Consider the following 16,283-nt stretch of genomic DNA (forward strand, 5'->3'; position numbering starts at 1 on the left):
TATTAAGATACTGGTATTTTAGTACAGAAGCTGTTTCATTTTCAAGGCCCAATAAGTGCTATCACTGTCTCAAAAACTGGCAGACGAATAACTACTACAACAACTACAGCTACATTATGAAGTTTTTATGCAAAATGTTGGAAGAAAATTCCAAAGGCTAATTTATTTTCACTTGTTAATTAAAATTGCAGTTGCGCTTTAATAACCGAAAACCAGAAATGGTGTAAAAAGTCAGGTGATAAAAAAAGTGAATACAAAAGCGAAGTGGCAATACAAGAACAAGGGAGGAAAAAACCCGGTAAGATTAAGAATAGCATTTAAATATAAAAATTTATTTAGGTGAAGTCACAAACAGTTTGATATCAATTTACAAACACTTTATGTTATGCAGATTATTGGAAATATTGAGAAAGGGAGAGGACATAAGGGCAGCTTTTTCCTGAAACAACTAAAGGCAAACCCTTACCATCATGCGCATTACTGGATCACAGTATTACCTTGACCATACCCCTTAGTATGCAAGGAAAAAGAAGAAAGCAAAATACTGAGATGCAGAATGAAAACTATGAATCGGTGAAAAATATTTTCAAGAACACCAGACTACAAAGGTCTAGTCTGATGGTCAAGATTTTAAGTATTCTACTAGGATAAAAACAAAATTATAACTTAGGTAAATCATTATAATTTATGAAGAATTTTGTAATGCACAATTGGGCTACCTGACAATGACAGCAATGGTTAATGCAGAACAATGGAAAGAAGATAGTGAGCCTCACAGAACAATTCTGTTGACAACCTGAGTTATTATCCCGAGTGTATGATACTTTTCTGAGTCAAATACACATTTATGTTGCAGATACTCTCAATGAAATGGCAAAAGTAATAGCTGTAACAAGACAAGTTATGATTTATTTTTTTTAAACAAATATAATACACAGGGTTTTGAAGTGTCCGGTTGTGATCTGCAAAGATCCAGGATTGCACACAAGTTTGGTCAAATGAGAAGGTTTAATCTGCGCATTAAATTGGCTTTTACTTTCAAAGTAGTATTTTAGGGCAGGATTCTCCTCCGGGAGAGTGTTCCTGACCTCATTCAACCAGTGTTCAATTCACCTTCCTGAATCTTTGCCCTCTTTGGATAGTCTGTGACAAGTGCTGCGCTGCAGGAATTCCTGTTTTCCAGCAAACTGGCTTGCTCTGCAGGTTTGTAGTCCACTGTTACAATTGCTGATTGGGTAAAATGAATTTCCTACGTCTTCTCTAGCACAGCTTGCAACGCAACAGAAGCAGAGGTAAAAGAATGCACTAGAATACCAGAGCTCCACTTAAACACCAACGGAGTCAGGCTGTTGGCACCAATAAGAAATTCTGTATTTAACAAATCTGAAAATATTTAAGATCCAAAGGTATTAAGTTTTATAAATAAACTCACCCACTTAGTCTGACTCCCATCCCAACTGGTCTTCTGTTTTCATGGAGTCTGAGGAAAAAAAGAGAGTTGTCTGAAGTTATACACACAGACATAAATTTGCAGGAATGACTCTCAGCTATCCTACACACACGCCAATTATTGCACTCCAACTAAAACTAGATTTCCCATTTTGTTCTTTCCATGTAATGCAAAGATACAGCTCTTCACCAGCGCCTTAGAAAGGACAGCTGTGCAAGGACAGTTGTGCTCAGACACAACGCTTTCTACGCTTTGACTTAATTTTTACTGTTTAACCATCTGTGGAAATGCAGACTTAGAGATACAGACACTAAACTAAATGATGCTGAAATTCAAGGAGTCTTGGACTAAGAGGGGGAACAAAATCCAGTCAGGCTGCCTAACCCTATCTTTTGAAACTACGAAAAGAAAATTATTTCAAAACAACAGCCTGGTAAAATGTTTTTGTAAAACACCTCCTCTTTCTCTTGACAGTGTGAATGTGGAAAAGCTTAGGTTCTGTCCAAACTCTTAAGCCCATAAAAGGCTATTCTCTCCCATTTTAATTTTCCAGTTCTTTTGCCCAAGTGTGATGTCACATTTTATTTTGCTGAAGTAGTTTTACACAACATAAAGAGAGCTTGCAAGGAACTGGGGAGATATGGGGAAACACACAGGCCACCTCCAAGAAAATATTTCCTTGCTGCAACCTTACCAATGATAAGCTTTATCCTGGGCCTCATTTACATTTGACAGCTGCCTAAACCATCATTTAATTTAAGGACATTTTTGAACAGATGTAAGAGACTATACGCTACCAATTAAAAGCTGCTCTAATAACAGAAAGGTGGCTGAAACCACAATAATTAATTGCACAAGTTTCACTTTTTCATTGTGCTGTTGAAGTACTACTCATTTTACAAACATCAGACTTTTGATATTTTGTAAGCATCAAAATAAACATGTTTATTTTTTTTTTCTTTACACATTTTCTGGGGGAAAAATACATCAATGCTACTGATAAAAATCAACCAGGAAATTTCCATGAAATCAAACGGATCGAGACCCCCTGGTGCCTCAGCAGACAACAGAACAAAGCTCAGCACTGACAGACCAGCTGCTGTTGAAGAAGTTAAAAGAGTGGTTAACATGACAAGCTGAAGGTCCAGTCTCAGATGACATGAAAGCTATAAGCCATTGCCCATCTGGTGCTCACATAAGATCTGCAGGAAAACAAGAACTGAGCTGTTCACCTTGAGAATGGAGAAATGTAAACAGACGTATCAGAAAAAGTTGCAGAACACAGAGCATCAACCACGGAAGGTGCAAGGCCAACAGGCCTGGGTTTATCTATCTTACTGTGTGGTGTTTGCTCCCTTTCTTTGTCACAGATAGGCCTACAGAAGTTACTTTTGATAGGTACCAAAGGCAAGACTTGGTGTGATACACCAAGCACTTTCAGATGCCTTGAAAACGGATCAGGCTAACATGAGTCAAAGAACTTGGTCCCTCTGTGCTGGCAATCCCAGACAAGCCCAGCATCCTATAAAACAACAATTCTTCTGGAAGGCAAAGGTTCTTTCTACAGTTGTAAAAAAAAAACTGGTTAAAAATAAACACAGCCAATATAACAGAAACTCTCTGTCACCATTCAGCTGGCATGAAGCTCAACATTCAGCATTCAGCTGAATTTTCTGTGCTGGGGATTTGGCAGACTGCAGTCACCAGCGTAAGAGAAGCAGCACAACCCCTAATATAGACAGGCAGCCTGCTGTAGCTGGGGAGCTCAGCATCATGTCTCAGGCAGAAGAAAGGGTAGAACCTGCCTGCATCCACCACAGGTTACACCAATTCACATAGCGATACTTTTACTGAAAGCAAACCAAGTACACAAAATCCTCCCTACTTCTCCTAATCACACCCATCATCCTTTTCCAGCTCTAACTTGTAGATTAAATCTAGTGAGCCTCAAAACAGGTTTAATCTTCAAATCATGGTGAATTTGCACACTGTGGCCATTCTTATTGAAGTTTATCTTTATTCGTATCAATTTCTGCCATACCATGCTGACTGCAACTGCCCACATGCTCCCATAGTAACAGGAGAGTCTGTACTCTTTGCCTTACATACAGATAACTATTGCTGAAAAAGTTGATATTTTAAGGACAACTCAAGAGGAAAAGAACAAAACCACAGAACATCTTTCTTCTAATGTCTCCAGGAAAATGCAAAAATACACCAAAAGAAGGAACGAGTGGGGTTCCTATTTTCTGGTGGCTGGAGCAATAAATGCCCAAACATTTGCTCAGAGCATCCATCCACGTGTACACCTCTCACAGTGGCCAGAAGGGCACCCATTATACCGTGTCCCTATGGTCAACACGAGCAAAGGGTCAGTGCCATGAGATGAGAGCTGCCGACCAAGACAAGGGCACCCCAACTGCCCCTTTCTCCTCTTCCCATCCGAGGGAGCACCATGCCCAGCCAGCGGAGCAGAGCAACACGCGGCCATCGGCCCATCACACCTGGCTTTTCTCCTCCTGCTTGGGGCTCTGGCCCGGCGGTGGTGGCTGGGCCGGCGAGGCCTGTGTCTCGCTCTCAGCACGCGGGCGCCTGGGGACAAGCGACTTGAGGGGCGCCATCCACTTCATCCACAGGTCCAAGTCGACGTCGCCCCAGGGCAGTGTGGGGTTCTTGGCCGCCCGCCGCCGGAAGTCCTCGTCGTAGTTCATCCAGGAGGTGCCGCCGTAGGTGGCGTGCAGCTTGCGGATGGTGTCCAGGTACTTGAACATGGCTCCGCAGCGCGCCGGGTGCTTCTCGCACAGCACGCTGGCGTACACCAGGAAGGCCGAGACCCACTGGTCCAGCGTGTCCCCCGGGCGCGGGCCGTGCTCGGGGGCCAGCTCTGTGTGGAGCAAGGAAAAGAGGTCAATGAACTCCCCCCGCCAGATCCGCTCCTTGGTGGCCTTGGCCAACTTGTAGCCAAGCGGCCGCCGCAGCCCCACGTAGGGGGTGGCCGCCGCCTCGGCCTCGCCCTGCCCGGCCGCCGGAGCCGCCGCCGGAGCTGCCGCCGGAGCTGGAGCCGGGGCCGGGGCCGGAGCCGGGGCTGGGGCTGGGGCCGGGGCCCCGGCCGCGCCGCTCGCCGCTGCCGCCTCCGCGCAGGGGCTGGCAGCCGCCGCCGCCGCCGCCGCCGCCCCCAGCGCGGCCTGGCGCTCCAGCCAGCGCGGGTTCACGTAGACGGTCCGCAGGCGCGGCGCGGCCCCGGCCGCCGCCGCCGCCGCCCGCGCCGGGCCCTCGGCGCCGGGCTGAAGCCGCAGCACGGCCAGGGCGGCGGGCGCGCCGGCGGGCAGGTCGCTGCCGTCCCGCCGCGGGGCCGGCTGGGCCGCCGCCGGCACCTGCAGCAGCGAGGGCGCCGCCCAGGGCGGGGAGCCGCCCCTAGGCCCGGCCGCCGCCGCCAGCGCCTCTAGGCCCGGGAGGCCGAGCCGCGACCCGGGCGCCACCGCGCCGAGCACCCATCGGGTCTCGGCGATGCCGGTGCGGTCCCGGGGGCTCCGCGACCTCCCCTCCTCGCGGCGGCCGGCGAGCGCCGTCCCCAGCGTTAGCGGGGCCGCGACTCCGGCCCGGCGGCGGCGGCGGCTCCGCCGCCTCCCACGTGGCATCGGCACGGCGGCTGCGGGCGGCGCGCGCGGCGGGGGGCGGGCCCGCGGGGCGGGGCCAGGGCCGAGTCCCCGCCCCCTGCGGCCCCGGCCCCGCCCCCGCGGCTCGGCGACATTCCCGGGACATTCCCGGGGTTTGTCCGCGCGGGCTGGAACGCCTGGATGGGAGCGCGGAGAGCGCAACGCTCTGTCTCGCTCTCTCTGCAAAAATAACCCCCAACACCGGTGTGTGTATATGCATGCTCTGTACATACATGTATAGCTAAACGCACATGTGTATATGCACACGCATTTACAAATATGTACACCCCATTTAGTTATACACACCATATGCTACATCATAGATTTGCACGCTGTATATATAACTTCTGTGAGGGTATGTAGTAGGCGCCCCGATGTCATTCTTCCTCTTTTTCTCTTTTTTTTTTTTTTTTTTGGCTTGGTTTTTTTGGGTACTGTCACACAGATTCCACTTTCCTAGCTAAGCACTGAGTAGGTCACCAGCTGGGTGAAGGTTGAACCCCACTGGAGTAAAAGCTGGGTGCTGGCTCCTTGTGTGGACTTCTGCACCCCACTCCACAGCTGCTTCCACAAACACTTCTGTAGCACTCTCTTCTGGAGGAGCAGCCTTGAGTGCTGTGCTGAAATGTTTATAGATCAATTCCACTGCAATAAAGACAAAAGTTCTGTAAAAAAAAAAACCACAAACAAACAACAGTTCTTTGATTTGTACAGAAAGACTGGAAGAGATACATTTTAGATATGTCTTTTGTCCAAAAAAATCAAATCCAACGAATGACAAAGTCAGGAATTCTTCTGTAATTAAAAAAAAAGTAAGGTAAAAGAGTGGTTTTGGGTTGTTTTTTTTTTTTTCTTAATGCTTAATACATTCTAAAGAAATAATTAGAGTAACAAAAAATTACTATTTACCAAATCACCCTTATATTCAGGGATTTTTCAGAAGTCTGAACAAAACAGGCTTTATTTAATTCATGAGATGAACACACTCTCATTTTGATAAAAAATTATTTTTTTTAAATTCAATCAAAACAGGTGACAGTATCTCCTTCCAATTTCAGTTTAATGGGGTATTGATAAAACCAGACATTTTAAAAATAACAATAAGACCATAGTGTCTCTAAAACTTACCCATGTAACACGCCTGTTACTAAGTCAGGTGATAGGCATTTACACAAAGTCTCTGAAAATCTTCTGAAAGTTAAGGTTTTCTTCACTTTGCTTCAAAATTAGTATTTGTTTAGAACCAGAAAGGGATTCAAGTTGGAGGGAACCTCAATAGGTTTATACTCCAACCTTCTGGTTACAGAAGGGCAAAACCTAAACTATGACACGACTGCTTAGTGCCTTCTGCAGTTAGATCTTGAAAACTAACAGTGATAGGAATTCCACAATGATTATCCTTGGTAAATCCATGCTGGGTCTTTCCAGTCACATTTTTCTCCTCTATGTGCCCAGAAATAGCTTCCAAGAGAACTTGCTTTTGTTATTTTCCTGAAGTGAAGCAGCTTGGGTAGTCCTTGCTGTTTTTGAAGACAGGTGCAACATTTAGCCTTTTCCAAGCCATTAGGTACTACTCCTAATTTTGATAGCCTTTCAAACATAAAAAGTGGCCTTCCAGTGATGATATCCAGTTCTTTGAGTACTCTCAGATTCATCCCCACTGATTCCTGAGACTTGATTGGGCTATGACTCCTCAAGAAACGATCCATGACTTGGTCCTTTTCTCCTGTTTACAGGTTTTTTCACCTTGAGGCACAAAGGGCTGGGAGACTTTGTTGGTAAAGGTCAAGGCAATGGAGGCATAAATAGAAATAATTTCGTGCCACTTCTACAGGCTTTTTAAGTACCTTCAGGGACAGTGTCTCCACCACTTCCTTGGGCAGCCTGTTCCAGTGTTTTGCCTCAGAAAGGAAGGGCTAGCAGCATCAGATCAACTAGTATTATCTCACTAATCCTCTGCAGATATGGCTGCCCAGACAGTATCTTGTGGCTGGAAGTTATCAGTAAAATTTGGGAATTAGGACTGTGTTTTTGTCCTGTGCTTGTACCATGCCCACTAGAGCTCAAGCCTATTTCAGGATGGTGATGCCAGGTCCACAATAATGCAGTTCATAGTGATAATGAACAGAAACTTCAAAAATAATCAGTAATTTGCTGTTACCCCTGAAAGATGCAGACAACAGCTAAGACCGGTAGCAAAGCTGTTTACATGGAGTATCTCTACACATATGATGCACTTACTTTTTGAATTGCAGCTCTGATCCTCCAGGTCTCTGCCTTATGAAAACTACAATTTTTCATGGAGTCTTTCATGAAGAAAACCAGCTGGGCAATAAGTATTACCTGGACCAAGGCAGGTGGAAATAAGAATGCTTTGCCTCCACTTTATTTAGAGCTGCTACTCGTAAGCTGACGTATGCTCCTAACTATGCCCTTATCTGATGGTTTCAGTCTCCTTTCACAGGCTGTGTAAGGATCTGAATCACAAACTTGGGGGTTTGCCCGCTGGCAACCGGCTGTGCCCAAGAGTATCAGCCCTTCAAAGTGGGCAGGGCACCTCACAGAGAGTGGCGGGAACTGTTTCTGGTGAATTTTGGAGGCAAATGTGATTGTCCTCTCTACTCCTCATGGGATGAGTTCCTTACAGCTCTGAATTTCCCTCTCTGCCTTTATCCTCATGTCTTCCTGTCCCTTTATGTTCCCATGATGTTTCTACAGGACAAAAAAGAGCAAATACTTGGAGCCACACATACATATATTTGTATTGCAGATGTGTCTTTCAACTAAATTGCTAGAATAGGCTCAGAACTGCAAAAAACAAATGCAGATTGTTTTATGCTTCAGACCTTCTTTTTAGTCTCAAGCATGAGACCTTATTGAAGGCATTAATGAGGAGGCAAAATGAAATGAAGCTTTAAACAGAAACAGCTGCAACCTTAGCTGTGGAGGAACTTGGAATTAGGCAATAGGACAGTTTATGAAAATAAGAGGGGAAAGCTACTTTGCAGACCAAAAAAAAAAAAAAAAAAAAAATCTCGTTTGTAAACATTACCTAAAAGCAGAACGCCTCCCTTTGAAAGTGGATGTACTTGTGTGCTGTTGCTGTTTATGAACCTTAAACAAAGCCACAGAGGAGAGAACTGTCAATAGAATTATTGATGAAACCTGAAAGTGCTGCCATAGAGCATTTACCTGCATTGGCTCCAGGGCCCCAGGGAGAACAACACAACCCTGTACTAGGGTTTGAGGAGAAAATGCAGCATGAGGAGAAAATAACCGTTGTGTCGTGCTAATGCACTTTTTTTTTTTTTCCAAAATGACCAGTCTTTTTCTAGGCAAATTTTCTAAGAGCTGCCTGCAATGGTTATGGGAAGACTGGGGGTTTGTGGAGCTGGTGAGTTTTCAAGTCAAAAGAAAGATGCTTAGGCCCCATGGAATCAGCAGTCTAACTGTGAGTTCATCTGAGACTGGGGAGGTTTGTGACTTGCACAGGAGTGTGGCATTGTCCACTTACTCCATAAATAAAAGTATAAGTCAGGAAGAAAAAACAGGATTTGGTACTGTGTGTTTTGCTTCCCAACTTGAAAAATTTAGCGTCTGTAACATTCACTGACACAATAGCAACAGAACCAAACCCACCCATGAAGCTAAAAGTTCCTTAGTAAAATCTAAACACTACGTAAATGATGGTGTTGGAGATCCAGGAAAAACCTGACAAGCATGGCTGCTGAATTCCCCCGGTGAGGTGAGTTAATGATGACTGTTAATATTCCCAGCTAGGAGAAGCAACAGGAGTCAGATTCTGCAGCTAAGGGGCTGCTTCCTTCACTCCTGGTGAGGAAGGAGCTGGCTGCCTTCATGGAACTGAATGGTATTGTCCCTCTCTGTTCATTCCTTTTCTGCATTTCTTTACAACTTTGCTTTCCCCAAGTTTGTTCTGTCTCTCTGGTAAATGTTTCCTTGCCTATGTTTGGAGCGAGAACATTGAAAGTCTCAATGGAAGATAAACATGGTCAGTTACTCAGTCCTCAGGTGGCTTAGCTTCACTGGTCCCACTCCTTTCCTTTCCTGCGGCACTGAGGTACTCAGCAGACGAGTTACAGTCTCGGTGACCGATGCTGCCTGTGGGGCTCACGTCCATGTGCCCTCAAAGCAGGGGTTTCAGAGAACGGCAAGAGAGACGCGGGCCAGAACACAGTTACAAGTCGAGCTCTGTTGAAGACCCTGTCCTGTGTGCTGCACAATGTGAGTATCCTGTTTATTGCTGCAAGTTTTTTCTGGAGACATCATCGCTGCCCGACGCAGCCGGGCCGGGGCGGGGCGGACGGGGGGTCCATAAGCAGCAGCGGGGGTCGGAGTGGGACGCGGCGCAGGGCTCAGAAGGGTCACACCGAGGCTTGGCTGACCTCGGGAACGATCGTTCCGGAGAGCAGCTGTCCGCCGCTACTCGATCCCTCCCCAAACCGCAACTGCACCGTCCCGGAGCGGCCGCGCTGGGGACCCGCAGCCCGCGCAGCCCGGCGGGGCTGCTCCCCGCGCCCCCGACGTGGGCGTCCCGCGGCGACAGCGAGGAGCAGGCGACACCGGGAGCGGCCCTTCCAGCCCCGTGTGGGGTGGCAGACGGGCCCCGCCAGCGCTGGACCCGACCGGGTGTGTGTGTGTGGGGCGGCCCGTGACTCCCCTGCGCATCGCGGCCGAGGGGGGAGTGACTCTGGCAGCCTGCGGCGAGCCCAGATAAAAGCTCCGCTGCTGCCGTTTTCCCTCCCCTTTTCTCTCGTAACTTTTTTTTTTTTTTTTTCCCTCTCCCTCCCAGCAAAGTGACCGCGCCGCCGGCAGCCCCGGAGCAGCCCCAGCGCCGGACGCCGCCATGAGCCCCGCGGTGCCGCCGTCGGGCCGCGCTGCCGGGGGCTGAGCCCGGCCGTGGGGGACGCCCCAGGGCCGCTCCGCGCCGCCCTGGCGGGGGCTGGAGGCAGAGGCAGCGAGAGCCCAGGCAGGACCCCCGGCCGCCCCGCCGTGCCCGGGGCAGCGCCCGCCGCGATGTCGGCGCAGAGCCTGCTGAGCAGCGTCTTCTCCTGCTCCTCCCCGGCCGCCGCCGCCCCCGCCGCAGCCAAGAGCCTCTCCAAGCGGAGGCTCCGCCAGACGCGCAGCCTCGACCCCGCCATCATCGGCGGCGGCCGGGAGGACGGCGAGGGCGCGGGGCGGGCAGCGCGGGCGCGGGCCGCCGGCAGCCCCTCAGGGGAGCGCCGCGGTCCTCGGGGCGCCCCGCCGCCCCACGGCGCCTCCTTCTCCACCCCCTGCACCCCACTGGAGCGGTCGCCGCCGGGCAGTGCTCTCTTTGACGAGGAGAGCCTCCGCGGGAAGCGGAGTCCCGGCTACGAGCTGCCCTTCCTGGCGCGCACCCCCTCGGCCCTGGCGCTGAGCGGCACCGCCAGCCCCGCCAACAGCATCTTCTCCTCGCCCCGGCGCTGGCTGCAGCAAAGGAAGGGGCAACCCTCGCCGCCCGAGCCTCGCCCCGCCGCCTACGTCGTGTGGAAATCCGAGGTAGGCACGCCCGCCCCCGAGGGACGGGCACCCGCCGCGCCGCCCTCGCCCCCGTCCCCGCTTGCGCCGCCGCCCCGGCGGGAATGCGCCGCGGGGCTCCGGCAGCGCCCGGCCGGCCCTGGGTGTGCGGCTCCGCGGGACCCGGCCGGGTCCGCCCCGTGCGGCGGCACCGTCGAGGCCGCCGAGGGTGTTGGTGGCGGGAGCTGGCATCTGCGGCGCTGGAGGGCCGGATATTTGAGGTTCCCTCGACGGGAACCTTCCATGTGTTTTTGTCCCACGCCCGTAAAACCTTCTCCTCCCGTTTCACGCCTCTTAAACTGAAGTATGTGATGGCTTCTAACAAGATAGACAAATTATTTTGAAAGTGCACACCCAGTGAGTTGTGATTTATTTGAAAACGCACATGTGTCAGAACCACATGAAGAGCAATTGTATTCCAAGACAAATCCAACTTTGCAATGCAAATATTTATTCATTCAACTTGGATGCCATCGATGTTGGGCTGCAGATACCATACCATGTGGATGAATGTTTTCAAAAAATGTGGCATTGTTTCTTGGTAGTGATTGCTCATCGAGTTGGTTATGCTGAGCCCTTTGTAGCAGAAGAAGAAGAAATTTTTTTGTTTTGAGAAATTCTCCATCCTGTTCATGGCGATGAGGTTTCCTGTTTAACTGTTTAGTAGTGCCTTCTGGAGAACTGGGATCAGAAAGTAGCATTTCCATTCAATTTCCATTTCAGATGAACTTATTATAAATAGTTGGTAATAAATAGATGCATCAATTAAACAGCCCCATTGTTGCAGTGGGATGTGGAAGTCCTTGTAAAATGGTTATCTTACACAGCAATATCAGATCCAAAATCAAACTAGGCATCATGATAGCACAAGATTACAAAATTCAGTTTTCATGGGCAAAGGCTGTGTCTTACCCTGAGCTCCCATATTTCCCTGTTTGCTTGGAGTATAAAAGTTGTTTGTGTCTGCCAGTTGGGATGAAGTGTCAACATGTGGGTGGCAACTTCAGGCATGATGCTGGCTAATGTTGAAAGAGGTGGTGAAGAATCTTAACAGTTTTAAAAAATGGATTATTATGAAGTTCTGTAATGAGAAGTTACTCTAAGCAATATTTCATCTTGATGCTTGAATTTATGATAGTAAAAAAATTCATAGTGTCAAAGAACTTTGTGGGATTTGTAGCATCAGTGAACAGTGAGAAAAGAAGTGATCACACAAATTAAGGATAAATTTGCTGTTTATCCACTTAGGATTTTATAAGGTCTATCAAAAAGTATAACATACATGGGATTTCCTGTGCAGTTCCTGACTTGAGTCTAAGATTCACAGCATGGCTTCTGATATGTAAATTTAAGCAGGTCTTCCTTTTTTTCACTGAATCTATGGTGGTGGACACTTGGAGCATTTTTTTTCAGATCTTTGTGACGTCAAAACACACAGCACCTCTTCAGACTGCATATGTAAAGTAATGGGTTCTTCCTTAATTTGCTGTGTGTCGAGCATTTTTAAATAGTTAACCATTTTTTTGGGAGGGATATCATTGTCACGGTGGTGAGGCTGTGATGTCAGGAGCAGGGTGTGCTGGCCTCCTGCAGTGGGCCAGTGTTGTCGTTGTGAATTGGTAGCATTTTATGTCAGTTGTCATTTAAGTTGTCATTTAACCTGATACTCGCTAGTTTCAGAGTTGCTATTTTCAAGACATTATACAAATATGAACTTAGTTATTCAGCAAAGACATGTACAAATTATATTAATCTGTATTTTAGAAGAAACTGCTCATACATGATTTTTATCTTATTCCCCCCATTATTTTAGGGATGCATCCTAATGGTCATTCCGTCTGGTCTCATTATAAAATAGCATTATTAATAAAGGATTTAGTTGTTTGCTTCCTATTTAGTGTTTATTTGAAAAGGTTCATTTTTTTGTAAGTGAAGGATTTTATTGTCTCTGCAGCTTCATCCTGGCTGTGGCAAAGCAAGTGTGCTTGAGAAGGCGTAAAAACCCATATTTTATTGGGTGAAAAGGAAGTAACTGTTTATAATTAACTGTAAAAGGTCCCATAATTCAAATTATTGTATTATCAGTAGGAAATCTGTAGTTCCATTTCTGTTCGACTTACCTTGCTAACATACCTTAGTAGACCTGCACAAGTTAAGGATGCGAGTGTTTACACTGACTGACTGACTGACTGAAATACATTTGCTGGGTCCAGAATAGCTCAAGATTAATAGATCTGTGTGAAGTCTCATGTTGTGTTAATTATTGTCCTTATTTTTCTGTCTTAAAAATGGTAATGGAAAGCCACAGCAAAAGGATAAAAAATATGGCAAATCATGGGAATGTATCCGAGTAATCTATTTGTTGTGAGAAACCAAACCTACACACTTAAACTTACATGGCCTGATATTTTGCTGTCATAATGTGTGTGTTACTAACTAGTTAAGCATTACCATATCCAGCTAGTATGCTTTTTTGGAGGGGAGAGCTGGTTTTAAAGTAATGGTAGCATAACATTTGCAGCCTTCCCACCTGCATGCCTGGCCCCTGCAGCATCCTTAGTTGGCAATTTGCTTCTCGATGAAATTGGATTGCTGCAGGGGGACAGCTCAGCCCTTCCACACCTCCTCCGCCTCGTTCTCCTCATCCTCCTCCTCTTCCTGACTTACCCTGTGATCCCCAGCTTGCCCAGCTTTCTGTTGAACACTACAGGAGGAGTTTTCCATGGCATGGGTGGGAAGGTTGCCCTGGTTCCTCACCAGGTTTTGGGGGAGAAGCCTGGGTTTGTCCAAGTGTCTCCTGCACTGCTGTCTGGCCAAGCTGTGATGAGCTGCAAGGATGTTGGGGAAGCTAATCTGCGCTATCAGAACAACACTGGTTTAGCTGAAGTGTTTTATGGCATGGCCATCAGAAGTAGTGAATGTTCACAGAACAGACTTCATCTGACAGGTGCCTTGGGAGGTTAGCTTTGGTAAATTCACTGGCTTGATAGTTAAAAGAGTTTAAATCCATTGGGAAGGCAGTGTAGATTCTCTCTTTCCTTGTAGCAAGTGAAGGTCCTCCCTTCTCTCAGGCAGCCAGTGACAGGACAAGAGGAAACAGCCTCAAGCTGTGGTGGTTCAGGTGGACATCAATTGTGTGCACAGTATCTGTTACCCTTAAGCACCTTGATACCTAACCCAGAGGTTTTGCTGTATGGATAGAAGACATGTTGGAACATATTCCCTTCCAGAGCTCTGACTAACTGTCCTGGAAGCAAAATGGGGGTCTAGCATGTTTAAATCTATAACTTGCATTTTTTCTGTTGAGGGGTCTTCTTAATGAGATGTGTGAGAACTGTACTTTGGAAGATTTTTAATATATATATATATTTTTAATAAACTGAAAACTGTATGTACTGGTATTTACCAGTGATCTGCTCAACTCTGGAGAAAATATATATATAAAGCACTGTTCTGCTTTGTTTTCTTTCCTAAGACATTCCAAACCACTGGACGTACAGATTAGTCTCAGCCTGAGTCCATTCCATTCAATGGTGTAAGTGTTCTATAATTACAAAATTTGGTGGGCAGGAATGTTGTGGGTCTTTCATGACAGAAATGCAATTAAAAGTAACTAAATATATCAGTATTTCCGATTTTGGCAAGTGGACTCTCCCATTCTCGACTAAATTATGTCTGAAGACATTGGATGAGAATATGGGGGTTGATGGTTAGGACAGACAGAATTCTTCAAGTGTGCATTGCTTAAGTAATGGGAAAGGAACTTGTGAAAATAATAGAAATGAGACTGAAAAGTAATTTTGAGTAACCTCTAAAATATTAACAACCCAGACTGCTGTCTTGACTTCATGGTGGAGTTGAAGCACATTTAGCTTTGCAGACTCTATTGCATGAAAGGAGCTGCTGCTGTGACAGCTTGCAGGTGAAGAACATTTTGGAAGTCTCTTCTGCGGTGTTCTGGTTGTATAAGTATTAGGGCTGTACAGGTATTAAGCCTTTTTGGGGGATTTGTTTTTCCTTCCAGATGTAAATTTAATAATTGAAACCAGCAGTGAGTTCTGAACAAGTAGGGCTGAACAGTCATGATGGCACAGTAGTAACTTCAGTGTATTAGTGTCAGAGTTGTAGAGTTGAAATCTTAATGTAAAAAAGGTACTAAAAATCAAAATTATAATGGCAATCCTTAGTCTCCCTAAACATGATATAACTGCTCATATTTGATTCTCTGGTTATATGGCACAGTGTTTGAGAGTATAAGCACCACTGGAATTAAGCTAACATTTTAAAATACAACTTTTGTGCATCCTGGGTTCCACTGGCTGCTAACTCAACCAGGTGTCTGGATTGTGGAAAAGAGGCCATATATTTCATTCAACTTGTAGAAACTGTAAGGAGAGCAATAAGGAGGTTCAGACTTCATTTGACATTGCAACTCATTGGCCAGTTTTGGAATGTACTGAGCTTTCAGACTTCAACAGAGTATTCAAATGTGTGCCTTCCTTTTGGTTGGTGACTACTAATCAAACCAGAGTATCAGGAAGGAAGCAAAGCCTTTAGTTACTGTTCAATCCTAGGAATTTTCTTTCTTTACCTCACTTTGAAACTTTTGTATCAATATTGTGTACAAATTTTTAAACTGTGCTTGTTCAAAATAATTTTTATTTTTTTAATCTTTTCTTATCCTGTTACAAAAATACATGTCAATGGAAATGTATGTGGAGGCTTTCTGGTTGAGTTTTAGTTTTTCCTAGATGTGTACAGACTGGCTATTTCAAGTTACATGTTTTTTCCACTCCGGTTGTCAGCTAAGAATTATTAAATTGCTGGGAGAGTTGAGAGTGTTTTTGAAGGATTTGATGAGCTTCCAGTGCCTGATGCTTGCCACATTGTTGTACTGGAACCAGATGTTGGGTACCACATGTTTGTGTTTTTGGACCTGAGTAGGTTAGGTACTGTGTCTGTGGCTCATAAAACCAAGCATCAGTTTCACACCCTAAAGCTGTCATCCCTGGGTCATCATCCTCACAGTCCTGGCCATGGGAACAGCTTGCATCAGCATCCCCAGTTATGAAACCAGAACTGTCTTTTCTGGATCTTCCTACTTCATCTCTTCTGTATCCTCTCAAAGAAAAGACCTTCTGACTTACACGGTTTACCCATGAGGACTCTTGAGTGAGTGAGGTCAGAAGGAGATTTTTGAGCCCTGCACTCAGTGAGGATGCACATGAGCAGTCAGTCCAATGCAGAAACTCTCCTCATGGCTGCTGGGAACTTGCTTTTCTCTTTCTCTCCTGTTAGGTTCCGAGTTCAGTTCCACACGCTTGGACCTTTTTAAGTTGGACTTGTATCCATTTCAAATACACCTTGTTATGCATAGGTCCCTTTATCCTCCCTGCCAAAAATTAAAAAGGAAGATACTGTGTCTTGTTGCTTTCATCACCTGAAATTCATACTGAAAAAAAAAGCTGCTTTACTGTAGCTGTTGCCTACTATTTGGGTTGGCCAAGTCAAATGATAAGTACTTTTCTCATAATTGGACAAACTGGTTTTCAGCCAAGTACAAAGTATGTTACAGACCTTGCTAACAAAGGAAAGATTTAGTTTTAGGTTTTTTAGTG

The 16,283-nt window shown here is 46.5% G+C and overlaps 2 protein-coding genes and 1 long non-coding RNA gene across 3 annotated transcripts in view; 1 reads left to right on the top strand and 2 right to left on the bottom strand.

Moving 5' to 3' along the window:
- Positions 1-883: 883 nt before the first annotated feature.
- LOC135293488 (atherin-like) lies at positions 884-5,116 on the bottom strand. The gene is made up of 3 exons (XM_064407711.1): positions 3,955-5,116; positions 1,433-1,480; positions 884-1,346 (listed from the first exon to the last, which is right to left on the bottom strand). The coding sequence occupies exons 1-2, from the start codon at positions 5,086-5,088 to the stop codon at positions 1,472-1,474; spliced, it is 1,143 nt and encodes a 380-aa protein (XP_064263781.1). The 5' UTR covers positions 5,089-5,116; the 3' UTR covers positions 884-1,346; positions 1,433-1,471.
- A 687-nt stretch (positions 5,117-5,803) lies between these two features.
- LOC135295229 (uncharacterized) lies at positions 5,804-9,413 on the bottom strand. Its single transcript, XR_010357261.1, has 2 exons — positions 8,159-9,413; positions 5,804-7,818 (listed from the first exon to the last, which is right to left on the bottom strand). It is a non-coding gene; the product is annotated as an uncharacterized LOC135295229 (long non-coding RNA).
- Positions 9,414-10,124: 711 nt separating this feature from the next.
- ARHGAP6 (Rho GTPase activating protein 6) overlaps positions 10,125-16,283 on the top strand; it is a 309,409-nt gene continuing 303,250 nt past the window's right edge. Inside the window, exon 1 of the mRNA XM_064407713.1 lies at positions 10,125-10,647. Within this exon, the coding sequence (XP_064263783.1) occupies positions 10,144-10,647 (504 nt within the window). The 5' untranslated portion in view covers positions 10,125-10,143. The remainder of the gene's footprint in view (positions 10,648-16,283) is intronic.

Source organism: Passer domesticus, chromosome 2, assembly GCF_036417665.1.
Source record: "Passer domesticus isolate bPasDom1 chromosome 2, bPasDom1.hap1, whole genome shotgun sequence".
Lineage (NCBI taxonomy): Eukaryota > Metazoa > Chordata > Aves > Passeriformes > Passeridae > Passer > Passer domesticus.

Bases quoted from the DNA above. Each gene is read 5' to 3' on its own strand.
- LOC135293488 (XM_064407711.1), bottom strand. From the start codon at position 5,088: ATGCCACGTGGGAGGCGGCGGAGCCGCCGCCGCCGCCGGGCCGGAGTC.